The sequence below is a fragment of the Rattus norvegicus genome, chromosome 12, assembly GCF_036323735.1.
Source record: "Rattus norvegicus strain BN/NHsdMcwi chromosome 12, GRCr8, whole genome shotgun sequence".
NCBI lineage: Eukaryota > Metazoa > Chordata > Mammalia > Rodentia > Muridae > Rattus > Rattus norvegicus.
This window is the reverse complement of record NC_086030.1, coordinates 8,398,527-8,424,439: the sequence shown is the minus strand read 5'-3', so window position 1 is coordinate 8,424,439 and position 25,913 is coordinate 8,398,527. Positions and strand designations below refer to the sequence as shown.

General features: G+C 37.8%; 1 protein-coding gene across 1 annotated transcript in view; it reads right to left on the bottom strand.

Moving 5' to 3' along the window:
• LOC120093129 (vomeronasal type-2 receptor 116-like) overlaps positions 1-25,913 on the bottom strand; it is a 99,708-nt gene that overhangs the window by 42,209 nt on the left and 31,586 nt on the right. The window contains exons 2-3 of the mRNA XM_039089912.1: positions 15,690-15,981; positions 14,213-15,019 (exon numbers count right to left, since the gene is read on the bottom strand). Of these exons, the coding sequence (XP_038945840.1) occupies positions 14,213-15,019; positions 15,690-15,981 (1,099 nt within the window). The remainder of the gene's footprint in view (positions 1-14,212; positions 15,020-15,689; positions 15,982-25,913) is intronic.

Below are 25,913 nucleotides of genomic sequence, written 5' to 3'. Positions count from 1 at the left end.
AAGAACAAGTGGAGCAGAAAGAAATAAAAACCGCGGCTTGCAGAGAAGAACATTGGGTAGCTAATGTTGGAGGCATTAATACTCATGGAATATTGCAGAAGACAGGGCCATAGGAAATAAGCTATAGATGATAAGTATAAAAACACTATACTTTGGATGATAATCTGCTGTTGCATACATGAATTTATTGCAGTTGTTATTATGCATGTATGACCTATGTTAAATTTTACTCATTATGACCCATCATTCAGTGGGGGAGTAACATAAGAGTCTCCATACCTTACTGAAGATCTATGGTCAGGCAGAAGTTCCAGGAGAGGAAGTGCCATTCTGTGCAGTGTTGTAACTAGTAATACATTGCCCATGTTTTGGTAAATAACCCAGTCATGTTTATGTGAAGAATAATAATTAGACAGAGTGAGACACAGAAATGATGTTAAAATGAGAGGTATGACTGCTGGATAAAAGGTTTCAACTCTAGGGGGGTGGATAAGATAGTTTGATTAGGATAAAAAGATCAAATACTTCTATATACATTTAAGAAATGATAAAAAAATCTGTATATTAGGAATGGCAAAATTGGTGGTTTACTTTTCCTGTCATGTAAAGATTTTCTATGGGAAGTTGAGGTCTTCTGTTTGATCATAGTTTGAAACTTCTTGAGCCTGAAAGTGGAATGTCAGTTGGTACAAAATTGAAGACAATGATGATGTCTAATCTTTCAGACATTTTAGTACTCAATAGCTCCACAACGAGAGTAGGGTACCCTTCCCTTTCCATAGATCATTGATATAGCTAGTGTCGTGCAGATCCAGCACAAGTAACTTAAGCTTCTAGTTCAAGATTGCCATGATTGCATTCTTAGAAGATGATATTTTGCAGCACTTCTCCATGTTCTTCAGCAATATTCTTTCCATACCCCTCTTCTGGAATGATTCCTGAACCTCAGAGAATGGTGCTATAAATAAATGTCTAGTATAGAGCTCAACACACAACAGTCACTTATTCTCAGCACCTGGAACAAGTGTGACTGAATCAGTGCTTACTGTGAAGACAGGCTTCTTCTATTGTGGCTGAGAGTAGCACTGGTATATAGTAGAGCCTTAAACAATTATTTATAAGGCAGTTTCACACTATGTAAATTTAACTAAACAGTTATAAATTACCCATTACAACTTACTTCCTCAGCTACATGGTTTTGACTAGAATTCAGGAATATTCAAGGATTCTTTGCTGTGGAGTGGGCCACAAATGCAATTAGAGACTGTTTACCCTCATAACAAAAGTGTCACTATTTTACAAATGGCTTAGCAAGTTGGTATTAAAATTTGCAGGCCTCACAATATGTATGATCACTGTTTCAGTCAATCTTCTATTGCTGTAAAAAGACATGACAATGACAACTCTTCTAAAGGAAAATATTTCATGGGGCTTTCTTACAGCTTCAGGGGTTTAGTTCATTGTCAGCATGGTGGGAAGCATGATGAAATGTAGTCAGACATGGTTCAAGAGAAGGAGCTGAGAGTTTTATATCTGGATCCACAGGCAGCAGGAAGAAGGGAAGGCCATTGGGTCTGACTTGAGCTTTTGAAATGTCAAAGCCCACCCTCAGTAACACACTTTTTCCAACTTGCCACACATACCCCATTAAGTTCACACCTCTCAATCCTTTCAAAAGTGGCATTCCTTGGTGAATAAGCATTCAAGCAAATGAACGTGTGGTGGTCTTTCATGAACAAACCACCACATCCCACCTCTGCCCCTGTTAGGCGTGTTTCCATGTTATAATGCAATGTGCAACTAATCCAACTTCAAAAGTCCCCATAGTGCATCACAGTTTCAACATTGCTTAAAATTTCAAAGTTCAAAGTCTCCTCTGAGACTGAAGGCAACCTCTTAGTTATAAGACCTTAAAATTAAAATACAGGTCACATACTTGTGACATATATTGGGACAGAATATACATTACCATTCTAAATGGAAAGAAGGAGAGCATTATGAGGCAATACTGGACCAAAGCAAGATTCAAATGCATCTGGGCAAACTCATATCTGCAACTCCTTTCAGGTTTGTTGACTGCATCACACATTTCTATCTTGAACTGGTTCCATACCTTGTTCGCAGCTTTCCTTGGCAGGTATCCCAGAGCTCTGGAATCTCTAATGTCTTGGAGTTTTCAATGAAATACAGGATTTATCTGCATAGCTTTACACAGCAGTTTCTATGGGCTGCATGCAGGGATACTCCTGTCATATACCTGGCCACAGTGGTTTCCTTAGTCACAGAGGGAGATTTTATAACCCATTACCTGTATCCTTGACTCTAAAGACAAAAATATGTGGCCTTAACTGTCAAGTTCTGCTGCTTGCAAGGTCTGGAATATGGCCTCTTGTTCAATTACATCTGTATCTCATTTCTGTCTTGGATGTTTTCCTTCACTTCTTATGTTTTTCTTTAATTTCTTTTCACAAGTTGGAAGCTTAGCTTGGTGGAGTCTTTCCCTGTGGTCATCACCCCTTTATCACATTTAATATCAGTCTTTAAAACCTTTTCATCTTTTTAAGTAAAAGACTTAGCCTGATTACACTTCCTGGTGTTCTCTTCTCCTTCAAATCAAACCTTTGGTATTTTTCCTTGCTCAGCATGTTTCTTTTCATTATAGATCTGCATAAGATCACTAAGCACTATCACAGAAATAGTATTAGACTATTTTGAAATCTCATCTGCCAATGCCATTTATCAAGAACTCTTAAATAAATTGAGGGCTAAAGCCCAGGCTATTTTTTTTGACAAGCGAAGAAAGGAGCCACTTTTGCCCTACAAATATTACAAGAATGATCTGTCATTTACTAATATTCTCCTCTGAAACCTCTTGAGTCAGGCCATTATAATTTACATTGTTCTCGGCAACACTGTCCATATTGCCCCTTAAGCCCTGCTTAAAACATTCAACTGCATTTTTAATACCAAAGTCCACATTCTGAGAATAAGAAGCATACTCAGGCCTGCATGTCAATACCCTACAACTATAGCAGGCTGAAACAGGAGTGACAGTTTGGAGGGGTGACTGATCCACATTACCATGGGAAAATTGGCTTGTTTCTCCACAATAGAGATATGGAGGATTATGACTTGAATTCAGAATATCCTTTAGGGAGTTTCCTGGCACTGTCATGTCAATTAAATCAATGGGAAACTGCAAGGGCCTAATCCAGGCAAGATGACAAAGGACATGATTGTATGAGTCATTGCTCCAGGAAAAGCTCCAAGACTTGCTGGGGTGCTTGGCAAGGGTGGAGCAAAGACAGCATGGGTAGTAGAGAAACATAAGTATAAATATAAGTTAAGGCCATATGACCAGTTGTGGAAATGAGAATTATAATTGATATGAGTGTTTCTGTTATATTTGTTAAGAATGTGTTTATACAGATATCTGTCTTTTTTTCTTTAATTTCTCTATTATGTAATGAAACATCAATTAAGAGCATATCAGTGGTTATCATATTTATATTGGAGACACTAGACATTGTCTCTCAAGGGGCATTGCCTCTGATGTTAAATTCATAGTGCATTTGTGGTTGTATGAGGGACAGCTATATCATGTTTATGTGTCATCGTGACCTGGTTATTGTTTTTCTTTAAAAACTAAGTGGCCATGAGTTATGATTGTGTTTCAAGTTGACAAGTGTTGGGCTTTTGTTTTATATTCTTGGTTGTCAATTTGACTACATCTATACTCAACTAATACCCAAAATGGAGGGTACATCTTTGAGGAAGTTTTGCATAATTTGAAGTAGGATGATCCACTTCTAATGTAGATGTTCGATGTAGGAAGAGAAGCCTTTAATTCCAATCTCTAGATTTGAGAAAAGACAGGTCTTTAACCCAGATCTTTGATCCAGATATGATCTGGTCTATGTCTTCTGCTGAAATCCTACATAGAACATGGAAGAGGGAAGCTTATGCTTTTTGCTTGCTTACTCTCTCCTCTTTAGCAAGTCAATTTTTTCCAGTGGAATTGTAGCCTACTTCTACTGGGTTCCATCATATACTAAAGACCAGCTGAGATGTCCAGCATTGTTCACTGAACCACAATAGGATACTTGGACTTTCTCTTTATAGCCAGCCATTGTTTGATTAGCTTGACCACATCCTACAAGTCACTCTGGAGGGCCCAGACTAATACAATCACTGATGCCCAGCAACCTGCATCTTATACTCTGAAATTTGGCCAGCAAAGGTGCTTACAGCTCAATTGTAATTGCATCTGATGTGGTATGAGCTCCTTGATGAAGTAGGTTACTACATACCATTTTTGGCCTGTAACCAAAAGGAGTGCCAGGAACCTATATTTTTTATTTTTGGTTGGGGACTATTGGAGGTCTCTTTGATCAAGAAGTCGTAAGAAGGTGTCCTATACCTGTTACTAGAATTTTTGTTTAGTAAATCTCGGCTTCTATAAACACTCAAATTATCCAGCCATATAGTGTTTCTATCCTCATATCTTTAAAAGAATATTATTTCAAGTTAAATTACATATAGTACGTTTTCAATGGTTTTGTTATACATTCTTTATTATGATTAGCTATCTCTCCTGTTCTCCCTTTTTTTAAAAGAATTGTTTTCTTTATTTACATTCCAAAAGTTGTCCCCTTTTCCAGTCCCAAATCCAAGAGTTCTTCACCCATCTCACCATCCCTTAACCCCTGAGTGTGTGCTCACTCCATTCCCCTTCCCCCAGGCCATCAAGTCTGTATAGGATTAGGCCCATCCTCTCCCACTGAGGTTAGACAAATCCTCTGTTACATACGTGCCTGCAGCCTTGGGTCAGAAAATGTATGCTCTTTGATTGATGGCTTAGTCTCTGGGAGATGTGAGGGGTCTGGGTTAGTTGGTACTGTTGGTCTTCTTATGTTGTTGCCATCCCCTTGAATACCTTTAGTCCTTCCCTCAACTTTTCTTTTCTTTTCTTTTTGCTGAAGTTTAAATATTTTTCTTTTCATCTTTATTAACTTGGGTATTTCTTACTTACATTTTGATTGTTATTCCCTTTCCCGGTTTCCGGGCCAACATCCCCCTAGCCCCTCTCCCTCCCCTTCTCTATGGGTGTTCCCCTCCCCATCCTCCCCCCATTAATACCATCCCCTCAACAATCAGGTTCACTGGGGGTTCAGTCTTGGCAGGATCAAGGGTTCCCCTTCCACTGGTGCTCTTATTAGACTATTCATTGCTACCTATGAGGTTGGAGCCCAGGGTCAGTCCATGTATAGTCTTTGGGTAGTGGCTTAGTTCCTGGAAGCTCTGGTTGGTTGGCATTGTTGTTCATATGGGTCTCAAGCCCCTTCAAGCTCTTTCAGTCCTTTCTCTGATTCCTTCAATGGAGGTTCCGTTCTCAGTTCAGTGGTTTAATGATGGCATTTGCCTATGTATTTGCTCTATTATGGCTGTTTCTCAAAGGAGATATCTACATCCCATTCCTGTCAGCTTGCACTTCTTTGCTTCATCCATCTTATCTAGTTTGGTGGCTGTACATTTATGGGCCACATGTGGGGCAGGCACTGAATGAGTGTTCCTTCTGTCTCTGTTCTAAACTTTGCCTCCCTAATCCCTCCTTTTAAAGAAGGAGTGAATCATTCACATTTTGGTTATCCTCCATGAGTTTAATGTCTTCTGTGCATCTAGGGTAATTTGAGCATTTTGGCTAATATCCAATTATTAATGAGTGCATACCATGTGTGTTTTTCTGTGATTGGGTTACCTCACTTAGGATATTTTCCAGTTCCATCTATTTGCCTATGAATTTCACAAAGTCACTGTTTTTTAATAGATGAGTAATATTCTATTGTGTATATTCAATGTCCAGTTTTCTGAAGGCCCTCCAGACTGATTTCCAGAATGGTTGCACCAGTCTGCAATCTCACCAACAATGGAGGAGTGTTCCTCTTTCTCCACATCCTCGCCGTCATTTGCTGTCACCTGAGCTTTTGATCTTAGCCATTCTCACTGGTGTGAGGTGAAATCTCAGGGTTGTTTTGATTTGCATTTCCCTTATGACTAAAGATGTTGAACATTTCTTTAGGTGTTTCTCAGCCATTCAGAATTCCTCAGCTGTGAATTCTTTGTTTAGCTCTGAACCCCATTTTTAATAGGGTTATTTGTCTCCCTGCAGTCTAACTTCTTGAGTTCTTTGTATATTTTGTATATAAGGCCTCTATCTTTTGTAGGATTGGTAAAGATCTTTTCCCAATCGGTTTGTTGCCATTTTGTTCTAACAACAGTGTCCTTTGCCTTAAAATAGCTTTGCAGTTTTATGAGATCCAAATTGTTGATTCTTTTTCTTAGAGCATAAGCCATTTGTCTTTTGTTCAGGAAATTTTCTCCAGTGCCCTTGTATTTGATATTCTTCCCCACTTTATCTTCTATTAGTTTGAGTATATCTGGTTTGATGTGGAGGTCCTTGATAAAGATGGTCTTAAGTTTTGTACAGGGTGATAAGCATGGATCGATCTGCATTCTTCTACATGCTGATCTTCAGTTGAACCAGCACCATTTCCTGAAAATGCTATCTTTTTTTCCATTGGACGGTTTTGGCTTCTTTGTCAAAAATCAAGTGGGTTCATTTCTGGGTCTTCAATTCTATTCCACTGGTCTATGTGTCTGTCTCTGTACCAATACCATTCAGTTTTCATCACTATGGCTCTGTAATACTGCTTGAGTTCAGGGATAATGATTCCCCCGGAAGTCCTCTTATAGTTGAGGATTGTTGTAGCTATCCTGGGTTTTTTGTTATTCCAGATGAATTTGATAATTGTTCTGTATAACTCTCTAAAGAATTGGTTTGGTATTTTGATGTGGATTGCTTTGAATCTATAGATTGCTTTTGGTAAAATGGCTATTTTACCATATTAATCCTGCCAATCCATGAGCATGGGGGATCTTTCCATCTTCTGAGATCTTCTTCAATTTCTTTCTTCAGAGACGTGGAATTCTTATCATACAGATCTTTCACTTGCTTGGTTAAAGTCACACCGAAGCATTTTATATTATTTAGGACTCTTATGAAGGGTATCTTTTCCCTAATTTCTTTCTCAGCTTGTTTCTCTTTTGTGTAGAGGAAGGTTACTGATTTATTTGAGTTAATTTTATACCCAGCCACTTTGCTGAAGGAGTATGTCAGGTTTAGTAGTTCTCTAGTGCAACTTTTGGGATCACTGAAATATACTATCATATCATCTGCAAATTGTGATACTTTGACTTCTTATTTTCTGATCTGTATCCCTTTAATCTTCTTTTGTTTTCTGATTGTTCTGGCTAGAACTTTAAGAACTATATTGAATAAATAGGGAGACAGTGGGCAACCTTGTCTAGTCCCTCATTTTAGTGGGATTGCTTCAGATTTCTCTACATTTGGTTTAATATTAGCTACTGGTTTGTTGTATATGGCTTTTACTATGTTTAGGTATGGGCCTTGAAATCCTACTCTTTCCAGGACTTTTATCATGAAGAGGTGTTGAATTTTGTCAAATGCTTTCTCTGCCTCTAATGAGATGATTATGCGTTTTTTATATTTCAGTTTGTTTATATAGTGGATTAGGTTGATGGTTTTCCATATATTAAACCATTCCTGCATGCCTGGGATGAAGCCTACTTGATCATGAAGGATGATTGTTTTGATGTGGTCGTGGATTTGATTTGCAAGAACTTTATTGAGTATTTTTGCGTCGATATTCATAAGGGACATTGGTCTGAAGTTCTCTTTCTTTGTTGGGTCATTGTATGGTTTAGGTATAAGAGTAATTGTGGCTTCATAGAAGGAATTTGGTAGCACTCCATCTGTTTCAATTTTGTGGAATAGTTTGGATAGAATTGGTATGAGGTCTTCTATGTAGGTCTGATAGAATTATGTACTGAATCGATCTGGACCTGGGTTCTTTTTGCTTCTGAGACATTTAATGACTGTTTCTATTTCTTTAGGAGTTATGGGGTTGTTTAAATCATTTATCTAGGAGTTATGGGGTTGTTTAAATCATTTATCTGTTCCTGATTAAACTTTGGTACCTGGTATCTGTCTTAGAAATTGTCCATTTCCTCCAGACTTTCAATTTTGTTGAATATAGGCTTTTGTAGTAGGAGCTGATGACTTTTTGAATTTCTTCTGGCTCTGTAGTTATGTCTCCCTTTTCATTTCTGATTTTGTTAATTTGAACACATGCTCTATGTCCTCTCATTATTCTGGCTAAGGGTTTATGTATCTTGTTGATATTCTCAAAGAACTAACTTTTGGTTCTCTTGATTCTTTGTATAGTCATTTTTATTTCTACTTGGTTGATTTCAGCTCTGAGTTTGATTATAGCCTCCTTCTACTTCTCCTGGGTGTATTCGCTTCTTTTTGTTCTAGAGATTTTAGGTGTGCTGTCAAGCTGGTGACATATGCTCTCTCCTGTTTCTTTCTGCAGGCACTCAGAGCTATGAGTTTTCCTCTTAGCACAGCTTTCATTGTGTCCCATAAGTTTGGGTACGTTTTACCTTCATTTTCATTAAATTCTAAGTAGTTTTTAATTTTTTTCTTTATTTCTTCCTTGTCCAGGGTATCATTGAGTAGAGCATTGTTCAACTTCCATGTATATGTGGGCATTCTTCCCTTATTGATATTGAAGACAAGCATTTGCCTGTGGTGGTATGATGGCACGCATGGGATTATTTCTTTCTGTCTGTATCTGTTGAGGCCTGTTTTATGACTGACTTTATGGTTAATATTGGAGAAAGTACCATGAGGGGGTGAGAAGAAGTTATATCGTTTCGTTTTAGGATAGGATGTTCTGTAATTATCTTGTCAGTCCATTTCGTTCATTTCTTGTCTTAGTCTGTCTATGTCTCTGTTTAATTTCTGTTTCCATAATCTGTCCATTGATGAGAGCAGGTTGTTGAAATCTCCTACTATTATTGTGTGAGGTGCAATTTGTGCTTTGAGCTTTAGTAAGGTTTCTTTTATGTATGTAGGTGCCCTTGTATTTCGAGCATAGATATTTAGGATTGAGAGTTCATCTGGTGGATTTTTCCTTTGATCAATATGAAGTGTCCCTCCTTATCTATTTTGATGACTTTTGGTTGAAAATCGATTTTATTCGATATTAGAATGGCTACTCTAGCTTGCTTCTTCAGACCATTTGCTTGCAAAGTTGTTTTCCAGCCTTTCACTCTGAGGTAGTGTCTGTTTTTGTCTCTGAGGGGTGTTTCCTGTAGGCAGCAAAATGCTGGGTCCTCATTACGAATACAGTTTGTTAATCTGTGTCTTTTTATTAGGGAATTGAATCCATTGATGTTGAGAGATATTAAGGAATAGTGATTGTTGCTTCCTGTTATCTTCATATTTGGAGGTTAGATTATGTTTGTGTGCTTGTCTTCTCTTTGTTTTGTTACAAAACGATTATTTTCTTGCTTTTTTTAGTGTCTAGCTTGACTCCTTGAGTTGGGCTTTACCATTTATTATCCTTTGTAGGGCTGGATTTGTAGAAAGATATTTTGTAAATTTGGTTTTGTCATAGAATATCTTGGTTTCTCCATCTATATTAATTGAGAGCTTTGCTGGATACAGTAACCTCAGTTGGTATTTGTGTTCTCTTAGGGTCTGCATGACATCTGTCCAGGATCTTCTGGCTTTTTATTCTGTGGTGAGAAATCAGGAGTAATTCTGATAGGTCTGCCTTTATATGTTACTTGACATTTTTCCCTTACTGCTTTTCATATTCTTTTTATATTTTGTGCATTTGATGTTTTGACCGTTATGTGACAGGAGGAGTTTCTTTTCTATTCCAATCTATATGGAGTTCTGTAGACTTCTTGTACATTTATGGGCATCTCTTTCTTTAGGTTAGGGAAGGTTTTTCTATGATTTTGTTGAAGATATTTACTGGTCCTTTTAGTTTGGAGTCTTTACTCTCTTCTATACCTATTATCCTTAATTTGATCTTCTCATTGTGTCCTTAATTTCCTGTATTTTTGGGCCAGTATTTTTTTTTTTGTTTTACATTATCTTTGACAGTTGTGTCAATACTTTCTATGGAATCATCTGCTCCTCAGATTCTCTCTTCTATCTCTTGTATTCTGTTGGTGATGCCCGTATCTACTGCTCCTTGTCTCTTCCTTTGGTTTTCTATATCCAGGGTTTTCTCCCTTTGTGCTTTCTTTATTGCTTCTATTTCCATGTTTATTTCCTTCACCTGTTTGATTGTGTTTTCCTGTAATTCTTTCAGGTATTTTTGTGTTTCCTCTTTAATGGCTTCTACTGGTTTAATTGTGTTTTCCTTTTTTTCTCTAAGGGCGTTCTTTATGTCTTTATTGTCATCCTCCATCATCACGATCAAATGTGATTTTAAATCTAGATCTTGCTTTTCTGGTGTTATTGGCTATTCAGTGTTTGCTTTGGTGGGAGAATTGGGCTCTGATGATGCTACGTAGTCTTGCTTTCTGTTACTTTGGTTCCTGCACCTGCCTCTTGCCATCAGGTTGTCTCTGGTGTTACCTTGTTCTGCTATTTCTGACAGTAGTTTGACTGTCCTATATGCCTGTGTGTCAGGAGTGCTGTAGACCTATTTTCCTGTTTTCTCCCATACAGGTATGGGAACAAAGTTTTGCTTTCAGGCATGTAGTTGCTCCTGTCCACTGCCTTTCAGCTGTTCCTGTGGGTGTGTATCCTGAGTCCACCAGGACGGTCACTTGGAGCAGATAGTTGGTCTTACCTCTGTCCTCAGGCCTGAAGTCACTCCTCAGGCCTGGAATTCAGCTCTCCATGAGGGCAACATCCAGAAGGGCCTGCCCCTACATCGGGAATGATTTTTTTGACAAGTTTCACCCATTTTCCTGAAAATGTGGTGATTTTATTTTTGTTTACATGTAAATAACAGTCCCTTGTTTGTAGGCACCACATTTTCATTATGCATTCATTAGCTCATGGATATTTAGGCTGATTTAATTTCCTGGCTTCTGTGCGTAGGTCACCAGTGAATATGAGTGTACAAGCATTTCTGTGCTACAATATAGAGTCCATGAGTGTATGACCAGAAATGGTATGGGGTGCGTGTGTGTGAGGGTTCATATGTTCCAGTTCATCTTTTAAGGAAACCTCCAGACTGATTCCAGAGTTGCTGCACTACTTTTTACTTCTACCAAACAGTGTATAAGAGTCTGTCACTCTCCACATCTGTAACATTTGTTGTCATTGGTGGCTTGATGATGACCATTCTGAGGTTAGATGAACTCTAAATGTAGTTTCGGTCTGTATTTCCTTGATGGTTAAGGATGTTGAAAACTTTTAAAAGTGTTTACTAGCCATCTCTTGCCATCAGGTTGCCATTATATTTATTTCTTATTTTGAGAGTTTTTTCTTTAGTTCTATAGCCAAATTTAAAACTGTACTGTTCGTTTCCTTCATGTATGAATTTTATGAACTCTTTGTGTATTTTCCCCCAATTCTTAATTAGATATAAGCTTGGAAATTATTTTCCCTTTCTGTGGACTGGCATTTTACTAAGAGTTTCCTTTGCTGTACAGTATATTTTACTCTCATGAGATCTCATTTTCCCTGTTTTATTGTTTCTTGTCCTCCAGGGTTATCTCAAAATGCTTTTATGTGTCCACAATTTGAAGAACATTTTTGGCCTTTTCCTATAGCATTTACAGGGTATCACAACTTATACTGAGTTCCATCGTCAATTCGAAGTTGAGTTTTATTCACACTGAGAAATAAGGGTCTATTTTCATTCCCTACATATTAAAATCCTGTTTGCACAGTACCATTTGTTGAAAATACGGTCATTTCTTCAATGTATGCATTTGGCATGATTACTTAAAATCTGAGTTCACTGTAAATGTGTGGGTTCATGTCTGGGCCCTCTATTATCCTATCCTATCCTATCCTATCCTATCCTATCCTATCCTATTCACGTATTCTATTCTTTGTATTATATTCCATTATATTTCATTGTACTGGTTATATATGTGTCTGTTTTTGTGGCAGTACTGTACTATTTGTATTATTATGACTCTTGTATGAGTTTAAAGTAGGTATGATGATACCTCCAGTTGTATTCATTTTGTTTAGGATTGCTTTATCTATTCTTGCTCTCTTGTGCTTTCACATTAATTTTAAGATTTTTATAAGCCTGTGAAGGAGAGTGATGTTTTAAAAATTATTTTCTAGAGAATTTCATACATGAGGAAACCAAACACAACTAAACAAAACTATACTAAATCAAACCAAACCAAATCAAACCAAAAAACCAAACTACTCACATCATTTCTGCTTTTCTCCTCTCTTCCATGGCCCACACTTTTCTTGGAAATTCATGACTCACCTCCCACCTCAACATGTCATACTGAGTCTGTTTACTGTAATTTGTCTGTATATGCATGTGTTTATTGCTGACCACTTGGGTTTGGATAACCTATCCGGACCACATCCCTGGAGAAAACTTACTCTACTTATCTCACCAGGCATTGGCTGACTAGTCCTCTTCAAATTGGGATAGGACCCTCTAAATATTGGCTCTTAATTTTGCATGCTGACATTTCATGATGGTGTAATACTGATTGAAGTTACTTTTAAATGTCAATTGCGCTGTCAACTATGACCAATATAGAACATCAATTTTTGTAACCCATTATTTTGGGAGGTCTTTCTATTTTCTAGTGTCTTCTTCAACTCATTTACTTTCTTCACTGTCTTAAAGTTTTCATGGTAGAACTCTTTCTTGGTTTGGTTGCCCTGCCCAGATTTATTCTTAGATGTTTAATTTCTTTATGGCTATTGTCAATGGGGTTATTTTGTCATTTTTTGTTGATATGTTCATCACTGGTGTAAAGGAAGACTGTGTTAAATTTGCATTCCTTAATTTCAGCACACTTCTGGAAACTCCTTGCTTTTGGTGAAATCAGGTTAATAGACTTTGCTTGAACACCCTAGCCTGATGCACCTGCATTTCCATCCTCGACTTCTTCTGATGTCTTTACTGCAAGTTGTAGAATTATATATAGCTAGGTACCTGTACTGGCTGGTTTTGTGTGTCAACTTGACACAGCTGGAATTATCATAGAGAAAGCAGCTTCAGTTGAGAAAATGCCTCCATGAGACCAACTGTGAGGCATTTTCTCAACTAGTGATCAAGAGGGGAGGGCCCATCCCATTGTGGGTGATGCTGAACCTGGGCTGGTGGTCCTGGGTCTATAAGAGAGCATGCTGAGCAAGGGAGGTGAAGCAAGCCAGTAAGTAACATCCCTCCATGGACTCTGCATCAGTTACTGCTTTCTGACCTTCTTGAGTTCCATTTCCGTCTTCCTTTGGTGATGAACAGCAATGTGGAAGTATAAGTTGCATAAACCTTTTCCTCCCCAACTTGCCTCTTGGTCAAGATGTTTTGTGCAGGAATAGAAACCCTGACTAAGAGAGTACCCTATCATCAATCATCTTCATTGCCCAGTTGGCCTCCTCAGGCTTTGCTGCATGTTGTGGTAGTCTTCTGACTAAGTGTTTTATCTTTAATCATCTCAGTCCCTTCCCTTTCTTTTTAATCCTCTTCTCCATAGCTAGGACTTCACATTTTTATTAAATTATACATTTAATATAATATAATACTATATTTTACCTATAATATATACCTATATCACTCTCAGTTATTTTTATCCTCCAGCATGTCTGTGTAACTTCTCTCTCCATGTTGTTTGATTCAATGTGCCTAAGCACTCTACCTTCCTCAATCATCTCTGGATTACCAGCTTACTTCCACAGTCTTTCTCTGCTTTCTATTGGGCTCACAAGAGAAGCTACTTTCTGAACCTTTCATATACAAATCTTTGACCTGGCAACACAAAACACTGATGTGGATTTAGAACACTGTCTTCCGTCCATGGAAACTTTGTCCTTCTTAAAAACCTCTGTATATGTTTTGACTTACTTACCCCTTTATCAGTTACAAGTCATTTCTTTCATACCCTTAGAGATCCATAATAAATAGCATGACGTCAAAAGCATACATTTAGAAAATCCCATTGTTGGGGTTGGGGATTTAGTTCAGCGGTAGAGCGCTTGCCTAGTGAGGGCAAGGCCCTGGGTTTGGTCTCCAGCTCCAGAGAGAGAGAGAGAGAGAGAGAGAGAGAGAGAGAGAGAGAGAAAATCCCATTGTTGATGTTGTGAGTAAGCCAATTAAAGACACATTACCTGCCAGGCTGAAAATGTCAGGTCTTCTGCCTTTCTTACTTGTCTTACTTCTACTTGATGAAGAAGCATCTTGTGAAGGCTGTGGGCCACGGCATACACCGCATTGTATATATTATGAGCAAACTCAGTCATGACCATGTCAAAACGGCTCCCCGGAGTTTCATGCAAGGACGCGTTAGTCAGACAGTTCTCCAGTGTATTGCAGTCATCATCAGCAAATGAGCAGTTAAAAGAGTAGAACCAAAACCTTGCAAGGTAAAAATCTTCTGGGTATTTGGAAGGATTAACTGTTTGGATAAAATTTCTGTAACCAGAGGTTTCTTTGTGGTGATGTGCAAAGATGAAGCTCCCATGGAATGAATGTAAAATGAAATGCTGTGACTGGATGATAGTATCCCAGTCTGAGTTCATGATCCAGACTTTCCTTGTAACAAAAATTTTCCTTGAATAAAGCATAAAGCCCCTCAGAAAATCACTGTCACCATAGGTGATGATCACATTTGCTGTTGATTTCACAAGATGTGTAGGATTCAATAGGTAGCTTGGTAAATAAGATACTTCACTAACTCGGATCAATTCCACAAAATCTACACATATTTTGTTTCTGTCCATTTCTGCCCTAACTTCTGAGATTATCTGAAAACCATTTCGTCCTTCAGATACAACTAGTCCTACCCAGTTCCAGTGGAAATAATTCAACAAGGAGACAATGCCATGGGTGAGATACATGTCCTTGTAGGCTATTTGATAAATATCATGAAACTGCTCATGATTATTCAGGTTACTGTCAAAAGTCCCAATGGTCAGCTAAAAGTTTAAGAAGATAAAGAGAATAAAAGAATTAAGAGGAGTAAGCATAAAGCACATGTCCTATTATGACAGGCTTTTAGAATCGTGTAAAATAATGTGAATTCATGCACCATGATTGTATTTGTGTGTACATGAGGCCAAAGTCAATATTGGAATTCTTTGTCTTATTCACTATTTTAATTTTTTTCATTTTTCTTTTAGTCTTCTTTTCTTTCTTTGTTTCTTTGTTTCTTTTTTGCAAAGGATTCTAAGTAAACCTGTAGCTCACTGTTTCGGTTACCCTGGTTCATCTGTGACCTGCTTAACCGGAACTTACATTACAGAATTTACTGTCTTCAATTGGTTTTATATGAATGTTAGATATCCAAAGGTTGGTTCTCATGTTTGTGACTCAATGACTTTAGGCACGAAGGTGCTTTTCAAAACTATGTATTGTGCAGGAAGAGAAACCCTGACATCATACCTTTACACTCAGGGTTCCCTGCATTCAATGTCTGTTCTAATCTAATCCTTTTCTTTGTCCTGATTACATCACAGAATACTTGCGCTTTGGGATAATAAACCTTGTCAGATGCATAAGCACATGTTTCTTTTATCCTCTTTTAGTACCTTGGACAAGGACTGAATTATATGTGGCCTTATCTTTCTTCACTTTACACACTCTCACCTGTGGATATCTGTAGAGTTCTAGCAGTGTCCTTATATTGGAAGATATTATCCATGATATGCCTGTGAGGGCTGCAATAGACTTCATCTCTCTCCTACACGTGTAATTTGGCATATACTTCTTTGGCCCAGAAATCCATGTGATGCATCTATCCAATGTAAACCATTCATTGAACAGGACATTATATATATCATATCCCAGAGACACATTGGGTAAAATATGGGGGTTTCTGTTGATCTCCTCAATGGCATAAACCATTGCCAGAACAATCTGGTAGTTTTTTAAATTTAACCTGCAGAAGATACAAGAATATGTAGGGCTGCTCTTGTTTGAATGTCAAATAGTTTCATATGTTAATACTCTGCCCTCTGTTGATGACATTATTCATGAAGTGTATAGAACTTTCAAGAAGTTGAGCCTTCCTGGAATTGGGTCATTAGGGAAAGGCATTTGGGCTTTATATTGTCACTTTACTTACTATCCAATCTCTTGTTTCCAGAGTAAAAATATGAAGTAACCAGCCAACTTCTAGCTCCTACCATTCTTATTTTCCTGTCTGCTGTGGTCTTATCTAACAGGATGACCAAAATCTCTCAGGAAGTGTAAGCCAAAATAAGCTCCTTTTCCTTACCTTGCTTTTGTTATGGTATTTTTCACAGTAATAAAAATATTAGCAAGAGAAAAAATTCCAACCAGGACCATTATTTTGTATGCAACATAATTACTTTCATGGATTAAATGATTATATCTTTATATTACTAGAATTTTCAAATTTATATCCTTTTGTGTTGGAATTATCATCTGTTTTTTAAGTTGGTAGTGTTATCTTGTCATGAAACTGGAGCTTCGTGAATGAGGTTAGCATTCTTATGAAATTCCAGGGGCAATACTCACTCACTAGCTGTCTTGGAAAAACTGGTTGGAAACATGGCCTTGGGAGAATATTCAGAATAAATTTCAAATTTAAGTGCATAGGTGTCAGGCTTCTAGAAATTACAGTACCTGCAGTCTGTAAAGTACATACATTTTTGTTTTAGTTTTGTCTCTTTCCCTGAGCTCTCTCTATTTTTTTAACCCAGTTTTAGTAGGTGTTACCAAACTCCTTTTTTTGACATTTTTTTTTGTTGGATATTTTTTCATTTTTGTTTCAAATGTTATCCCTTTGCTGATTTCCCCTCCAAAAACCTGCTATCTCCCCCTGGTTTTATGGCGGTGCTACCCTACCAACCAAGCCACTCTGTCCCACCTCTCCACCCTGACATTTCCCTACCCTGGGGCATTGAGCCTTGAAAGGACCAAAGGCCTCTCCTCCAATTGATGCCTGAAAAGGCCATCCTCTGCTACATATGTGGCTGGAACCACATGCATCTTCATGTACCCTTGGAATGGTGGTTTAGTTCCTGCGATGTCTTGGTGGGGTGGTCAGTGTGCATGACACACAATAGTAGTAGGAGAGTTCAACACTCCACTGTAATGAATGGACCAATCATGGAAACAGAACTTAAACATAGATACTTTGAAACAAATAGATGTTATGAACCAAATGGATTTGACAGAGATCTGTAGAATATTTCATCCCAAAACTAAATAATACAGCTTCTACTCTGCACTCATGGTGCCTTCTCCAGAATTGACCATATAATTGATCACAAAATAAGCATCAACATTACAAGATGATAGACATAATCTCATGCGCCTATCAGATCACCATGAACTAAGGCTGTCCTTCAATAACAACGTAACAACAGACCCACAGACCCATGAAGGCTGAGCAATGCTCTACTCAATGATAACTTGGTGTAAATGAAAAGAGAAATTAAAGTCTTTTTTAGAATTTAATGGTAAGTAGGCACAACATAACCCAAATTTAAAGGACACAATTAAAGCCGTGCTAAGAAGAAAGCTCACAGATCTGAGTGGCTTCAAAAAGAAACTGGAGAAAGCGTATACTTGGAGCTTGATCTCACTCCTGAAAGCTCTAGGGCAGAGAGAAGCAAATATACCCAAGAGGAGTAGACAGCAGGAAATACTCAAACTCAGGGCAGAAATCAACCAAGGAGAAACAAAAAGAACTATACCAAGGATCGACAAAACCAGAAATTGGTTCTTTGAGAAAACCAAGAAGATAGACAAACCGTTAGGCAGACTAACCAGAAGGCACAGAGATAGTATCCAGTTTACAAAATTAGAAATGATAAGAGAGATATAATAAAAAATGTGAAAATTAAAAAAATCAGATCCTAGTACAAAAGCCTATACTCAACAAAACTGGAAAATGTGGATAAAATAGACAATTTTCTAGACAGATATCAGGTAATAAATATAAATCAGCATCAGATAAACCATCTAAACTGTCCCATAACTCCTGAAGAAATAGAAGCAATATTTAAAAGTCTCCCAAACAAACAAACAAACAAAATTCTCAGGACTAGATGCCTTTAGTACTCAATTCTATGAGACATTCATAGAAGACCTAACACCAATATTCTACAAGCAATTCCACAAAAGAAAAACAGAAAGAATACTACCAAATTAATTCTATAAAGTCACAATTAGGCTTATACCTAAACCACACAAAGACCCAACAAAGAAAGAAAACTTCAGACCAATTTCCCTTATGAATATCAATGTCAAAATACTCAATAGTTAAAATGATCATCCATCATGATATACTAGGCTTCATTCCAGTGATGCCAGCATTATCCAATATACAGAAATCTATCAATGTAATCCTCTATATAAACAAACCGAAAGAAAAAACTCACATGGTAAACTCATTAGATGCTGCAAACACTTTTGACAAAATTCAACACCCCTTCATGGTAAAAGTCTTGAAAATTGAGGAATTCAAGTCCCATAACTAAACACAGTAAATGCAATGTACAGCAAACCAGTAGTCAACATCAAACTAAATGGAGAGAAACTTGAAGTAATCCCACTAAAATCAGGGACTAGACAAGGCTGCCACTCTCTCCTAGCCTATTCAATATAGTACTTGAAGTCCTAGCCAAAGTAGTTAGGCAATAAAAGGGGTCAAAGAGGTATAAGCAGGAAAATAAAAAGTCAGTATATCACTATTTGCATATCATATAATAGTATACTTAAGTGACCCACAAAATTCTACCAGTTAAGTCCTACAGCTGATAAACAACTTCAGCAAAGTGGCTGGATATACAATTAACTCAAACAAATCAGTAGCCTTCCTCTACTCAAAGGAAAACAGGCTGAGAAATAAATTAGAGAAATGATGACACCCTTCACAATAGTCACAAATAATACAAAATACCTTGGTATGACTCTAAGCAAGCAAATGAAAGATCTGTATTACAAGAACTTTGAGTCTCTGAAGAAAGAAATTGAAGATCTCAGAAGAGGGAAAAATCTCCCATCCTCATGGATTGTCAGGATTAATATAGGAAAAATGAATATTTTTCCAAAAGCAATGTACAGATTCAATGCAATTCCCATCAAAATCCAAAGTTAATCCTTAACAGAATTAGAAAGAGCAATTTGCAAATTCATTTGGAAAAACCAAAATCCAAGAATAGCTTAAGTTCTCCTGATCAATAAAAGAACTGCGGGAATCACCATCCTTAATGTCTAGCTGTATTTTATACTGATAGTGATATAAAAAACTCTATGGTATTTATACAGAGACAGGCAGGTAGATCAATGGACTAGAATTGAAGAACCAGAAAATAACCAACACACCTATGGTCACTTGATCTTTGACAAAGGAGCTAAAACCATCCAATGGGAAAAACAGCATTTTCAACAAATGGTGCTGGTTCAACTGGAGGTCAGCATGTAGAAGAATGCAAATTAATCTATTCTTTTCACCATGTACCAAGCTCAAGTCCATGATTTTCAAGCACCTCCACATAAAACCAGATGCATTCAAACTAACAGAAGAAAAAATTGGAAAGAGTCTTTCCAACATCTGCACAGGGGAAAATTTACTGATCAGAACACCAAAGGCTTATGCTCTAAGATCAAGAATGGACAAATGAGACCTCATAAAATTGCAAAACTCTCATTAAAACAAAAGAGCAAACAACAGATTGGGAAAAGATCTTTACCAATCCTGCATCTGATGGGGGCTAATATCCAATGTATATAAAGAACACAAGAAGTTAGATTCCAGAGAATCAAATAACCCTATTAAACAACAGGGTACAGAGCTAAACACAGAATTCTCAAGTGAGGAATATTGAATGCCTGAGAAGCACCTAAAGAAAATATTCAACATCATTAGTTATCCAGGATATGCAAATCAAAACAACTCTCGGATTCCACCTCACACCAGTCAGAATACCTAAGTTTAAGAACTCACGTGACAGCATATCCTGGAAAGAATGTGGAAATAGAGGAAAACTCCTACATTGCTGCAGGGAATGCAAGCTGGTACAACCACTCTGGAAATCAGTCTGGTGGTTCCATCAGTATATGTGACTGACTGGTTCCAGTGAGGCTGTGGAGTTTACTCTTGTGCCAGGAATGTGGGCAAAGATGGGTAGAAGTGCAGTCTATCCTGCAGACTCAGAATTGTCCGCATTTCTGTGTATTCAGTCCTCTCCACCATGGAATTTGAAGAAGGGGAGGGAGAGAAGATAGGGGGCTTATTAAGAGGAAATCAGGAAAGGGAATAACATTTGAAATGTAAATAAAGAAATATTCAATAAATATTTAAAATAAAACTAAGGCTGTAAAAAGCCTTAACATGCTGAACTAATGTGTAAGCTACTTGAAAATGATTTGAAATGAAGTATCCTACATAAGTTAAAAGTGCTATTCCAAGAAGTCATAGATTATTTAATGACAATCTCAGTGTCAAACTTTGATGACCCCCACTATTTATTAGTCAGAGAAGGCCCAAAGTCACCTAAAACAATATAAACTGGTGCCATTACCTTTGGTTGCCCACCATAACTAAATATTAAGTCCCCTTGTTGTAGGCACCACTTTTAGTTACAAAATAAAAAAAAATTGTCATAGTTGATCTGAACAAGAAACTCTCTCTGATGGATGGTTTTTGTAGTGCTAAAAAAATAGAATCTTTGTTGCTGAAGTTGTTGGAAACCATCAGTGGCCTTGTCTAATGATAGACCCTACAATAACCTGCTAGGTAAGATATATCCAATGGTAAGATAGTAACAACCCTACTTGTGGGAGTAAACAACCACTATTGATTGTTTTAGGCCTGTTCTGAGGGAGAGAATTCATTCCTGATACTGTAAGCACAGCCAAAAGCCAAATCTAGGAAAGTCATAGGCCCTAGCGCTGAACCTATTGATGATTTCCCAGAACTGAACTGTACCGATCCCACAGCTCCCTGCTCCCAAATCCTATGGAGGAGGGAGCTGAACACTCAGAAATGCGGACAATCCTGAAACCAGAGCACAGACTGCCTCTTTTGCCCACCTTTGCACACATCTCTGGCTCAAAGGAAACTACACAGCCTTAGTTTTAATATACCTCTACCAATCCTTTTTTCTGTATCCCTGTCCTCATTTCTATTTAAACTTGCCTATCCTGTGTTCTGGGATTAGAGACATGTACCACTACACATGGATCATCTTGTGTTTTGAACTTGGATCACATGATCACAGGATTTCCGCATATACTCTTCATGTGTTTTGGATAAGCCTTCCCTTGGTCTCTCGTTCCCCATCATTGTGTTCCCCATCACTTGGACACTTCTGCCTCCATAATTCTCATTCCCGACTGACATTTTATCATCTTCCCACCTCACTGCACCCCAAGCCCTGTGACCAGCCATCCATTTCTGGTTTCCTCATTTACTCCATATCGATCACACAAATCATCATACATAGAAGTTTTATGTGTAAAAGAACAAACGGCATTTGTCTTTCTGGATCCAGGTGATGCTACATAGCATATTTTTTTCTTGTTTGATTGATTTACCTAAAAATTTCATGATTTATGTTTTCTTTACAATTAAGACGTATCCTATTGTGAACATGTATCATATTTTCATTACCCATTAATCAATTTATGATCATCTAGGTTGATTCCAGTTCTTGGATATTGTGAATAAAGTAGTAGAGAACATGGATATGCAATTATCTTTGTAGTAGGATATAAAGTTCCTTTGGTGTGCATACCAGTACATGCATGTAGAGGTTAGAAGACAACCTTGGATGTTATTCCTCACCTTTTATTTTGCCTGAGAAATAGTATTTGTATGTATTACTGCATGTGACAGGTTCATTGCCCTTGACCTTGGAATTATCTCATCTCTGTTTTCCATCTCATCATAGTAGTGGTGTGACTAAAAACAAATGCTAGTACACATATCTTTATGTGGGGTTTCGTTTATCTGAACACTAGTCCTCATGCTTGCATGGCAAGCACTTTACTTACTGGGTCATCTACATACCCCATTTCATGTTATCAGTGGAGTGAGTTTCATTTTCTTGCTGGATGGCTTTTTATTTCAGTATTAAAATGTACTCTTAGACATTTACAATACTGTCTTAATAGTAGACATTGCTGAGAAAGGCATGATGTAAAGGAAGTAAATGCCCAAAAAAGGAAGAGCTGTGGAGTGTCATCCTTTAAGCATGTGAGACCATAGGAATCATGAATACAAAGCAACTGCAGTTACTGGCATTGGAAGTACACAAAACTGGCCAATCCACTAGAGATGGGGAAAGAACCACAAGGCTCTAACACATACCTCTAAACTATTGGCAACTAATTGATTTTGGGGAAAGGAGAAGTGTATTTAATTGTGTACCCACCAGTCAGCCTACCAGTGCATAGTCCCAAGCCCATGGCCACACAGATGTCACAGGTTAAACTCAGTGGGTCAGGACATAAATTGTCATGAATGTGGCAAAGTAATTTTCTCGGAAGACAGGGTACTTGTAGAGACAAAAGAGATCAGAGAGTAGAAGGGCAGAGGAAAAGTATTCAGAATGCATTATATTTCAAAGAATATTTATTGATAAAATTTATTTGTCTGCATTTTAAGAAATAGAGCTTCATTGGCAGTTTTAATTAAAACCATAAAAAGATCTTTTTCAAGCATTTTCATTTAATATTTTATAGTTTTATGTTTGGTTTTTAAGTTTTAGTTTTTTTGGAAAAGGGAAGGTGATTTTTCAACATAGGGTTTCTGCCAGTCCTAGAGCATACAAGGGATGGTCTCAAACGCACAGAGATCTGTGCCTCCAAATTTTTAAAATTAAAAGCTCAATCTAGTTTTATTTTTTAAGGTATATCATATGGTATATGTATGTGTATGTGTAAGTGCATGTATATGGCTGTCCTTCTCTGCGTTCCCTGTATGTGTGGACATCTGAAGAAGCTAGAAGAGGGCTTTGTAATACTTGGTACTGGAATTACAGATGTGAACAGCCTGACCTGGATTCTGGGGATGAAACTTATTGTATGAAAGAGCAGTGCATGCTCTTAACAGCTGAGCCCTCTGCAATGAACATAGTAAAAAAAAACCAACACTGCTTTTAGACATGTACAAACAGCTTAGTTAGGTTCTCCATTACACCCAAGGCTTCACCTCATAACTAGAACTCAGTGACATCACTTACTCAAGATACCTATACAGTCCATATGTTGGAAGCCATCTATCTGAGGCTAAAGGCTGGCAGGTGATTTTTCTTAGATGGTTCATTGTGACCTGTGATAAATGAGGTCTTGGAGGTAAGGCATGAAGGATAACATCTCAGGATTGATTCTTGCTATTTATATGCTTTCCTGTCATTATTAAATTGATATAATAATCCCTGGGCCCACTCTTTGGACAGATTTTCTGCAGATCAACATCCCAAAGTCAACAAGTCTAACCCAGAATTGTTCTTGTCTAAAAGAACTGCAAAGACAAAAATGGAGAAGAAACTGAGGAAAAGGAGTTCTAGTGACTGGCCCAACTTGAGATCAATATGAAGAGGAGGCTGCAACGCCTGACACTACTACTGATGCTATGGTGTAATTACACACATAGCCTTGCATGGCTGCTCTCCAAGAGACCCAAAAAGCATCTGACTGAGACAGATGCAGATATTCACATCCAACCGACAGACTGAAGTCGGGGATCCCAGGGAAAGGCTAGAAGTTGTGGTGGAGGGCAACCCATAGGAAGACCTTTAGTCTCAACTATCCTGAAGTTCCAAGATGTTATAGCCATTGAGCCACCAACAAGGCAGCATACAGTAGCTGGTCTGAGCCCTCAACTCATATGCAGCAGAGGACTGCCTCTTCTAGCTTCAGTGAAAGAAAAGGCACCTAATCCTAGAGACTGACTTGAAGCCCCCGGGAGTGGGGAGGTCTGGTTGGGTGGGTTGGGGTGAAATGGGGACATCCTAGTGGAGACAGGAGAGGAGGAATTGGATGAAGAACTGTTAGATGGCAAATGGGGAGGGCGATAATGACTGGATTATAAAAAAGCATTAAATATAATTACAAATGAAAGGAAAAAAAAAGAAAATCTAGTATCTCTTTTTAAAGTGTTTGGTTTTCCCTCTGAGTGACTTTGTCTAGCTGAGGAGGAATTAAATGAACTCCCAGCCATAAGGCTCAGGGCCATGGAGGACCTATAGAGAAAAGAACATAGGGAACCTTTACTTAAACCCCCACTGTTTTACAATAGGGTAATAATTTGCTTGAAACCAGTTTGTTCTTCTAGTCTTAGAGGAACTCAAAGACAAGAAGGTTAAAATGTTGAAAGCACTCTTTACTCTCGCATAAACAAGTTATGACCCTTTCCCCAAACCAGTGCTCTTCTCTTGTGGCTACTTTCCAGAGAGGACCCAATCTATGCTTAGCTCCCTGTACCCACATCTACTGGAGAGTCTATAAGCCACCATTAAGAGCAATTCTCTGCTGTGCACTTCCTGAGAGATGCCACCTTCTTCTGCTGTTTGGCTGAAGAGTATTATTCAAGATCCTGATCCTCATTTCAGAGACTTCTATTAGAGACTGAATCTGATCTTCAGCAGATACATTGCATAAGTGAGAGGCCTTGGGAGATAGATAGGTTTAACATCTTAGTTAGGAATTTAGAGTATGAACATTATGTGAAGATCCTCAGTATAATAAAATAAAACTTTTATTATCCTAACTATGTGTATATACCTTGATGCTCATGACAGTTGGCGTAGTTGGCAGGATATGCAAGACCTTTACAAAAGTTAAAACTAAGGTGGCTTCTTGCTATCCCAAGTCCATCCCCAGTCTCAGACCAGAAAGTAGGGTGGATTCCTTACTGCAGGACTTGCCTCCTTGAAGACACAACCTTCTGTCTTAAGACAGAGTAATGGAGATATAGTCCCAGGAAGAAAGGCACCAGAAACTTAAGGAGGAACCTCTGTGACAGGGCTAACTCTCATACAGCCATATGCTCCTACAATAAGACCAGGTAGCAAGAGCAGGCCACTGAGAATTACAGGAGGGACTGGAGCAGAATAGCAAGAAGAGAAGATCTTAAATGCAAAAAGCTGGTAAATCAGGCCTACTCTAACTGCAATCTAAATCGGTACTTCAGAAAAGTCAAATTACTCTAATTTGTGGCAAACAAATGGACAAAATGCAGAGACCAATAACAAAAGAAGATTTAAGAAAATGAATATACCCACAAGGACATGGGTTTGTTCTGAGTTGCCCACTGACTCTATGTTTCTTAATGTCACATTCTTATCCAGTCCCCACGAAGAACTCAGTGTCTCTTGGGGAAAATGTGTGGTTCAGTGTCTGTGAGTCACTCCATAGTTCGAGTATTACCTGCTGAGTCATGAATTAGCACTAGTGGGTTTAAATAGTTTTTCTGGGGCTTTTGAAAAATAACTACATATGTACTTCTTGTGGCTGTGTGAGAAATACTACTTCGCACAGTTTTGTTTATTTATCTGCAGATATGATTGATGTATTATACTAAAAGTATTTTTATGTTTATAAAGTATAATTTTTTGGCTCACTTAGAATATTTCTTTTAATTTAAAATTCTCTTGGCACACTATTAAATACATAAACTTCTTTCCAAAAAGAAAAGAACTACCTTATATTTGACATTTATTATCCATGGTCTCTGCTTTTATGTCTGCCATATACTGAGTATAGTTTGAAATTCATGAGTACCCTGTAGTATGGAGAATAACTACAGACACCAATTACTACTAAGGGTTCTAGGCTTGCAATGATATTGAATGTATAAAAATTGAATTACAATCAAAATCTTATTTTTGT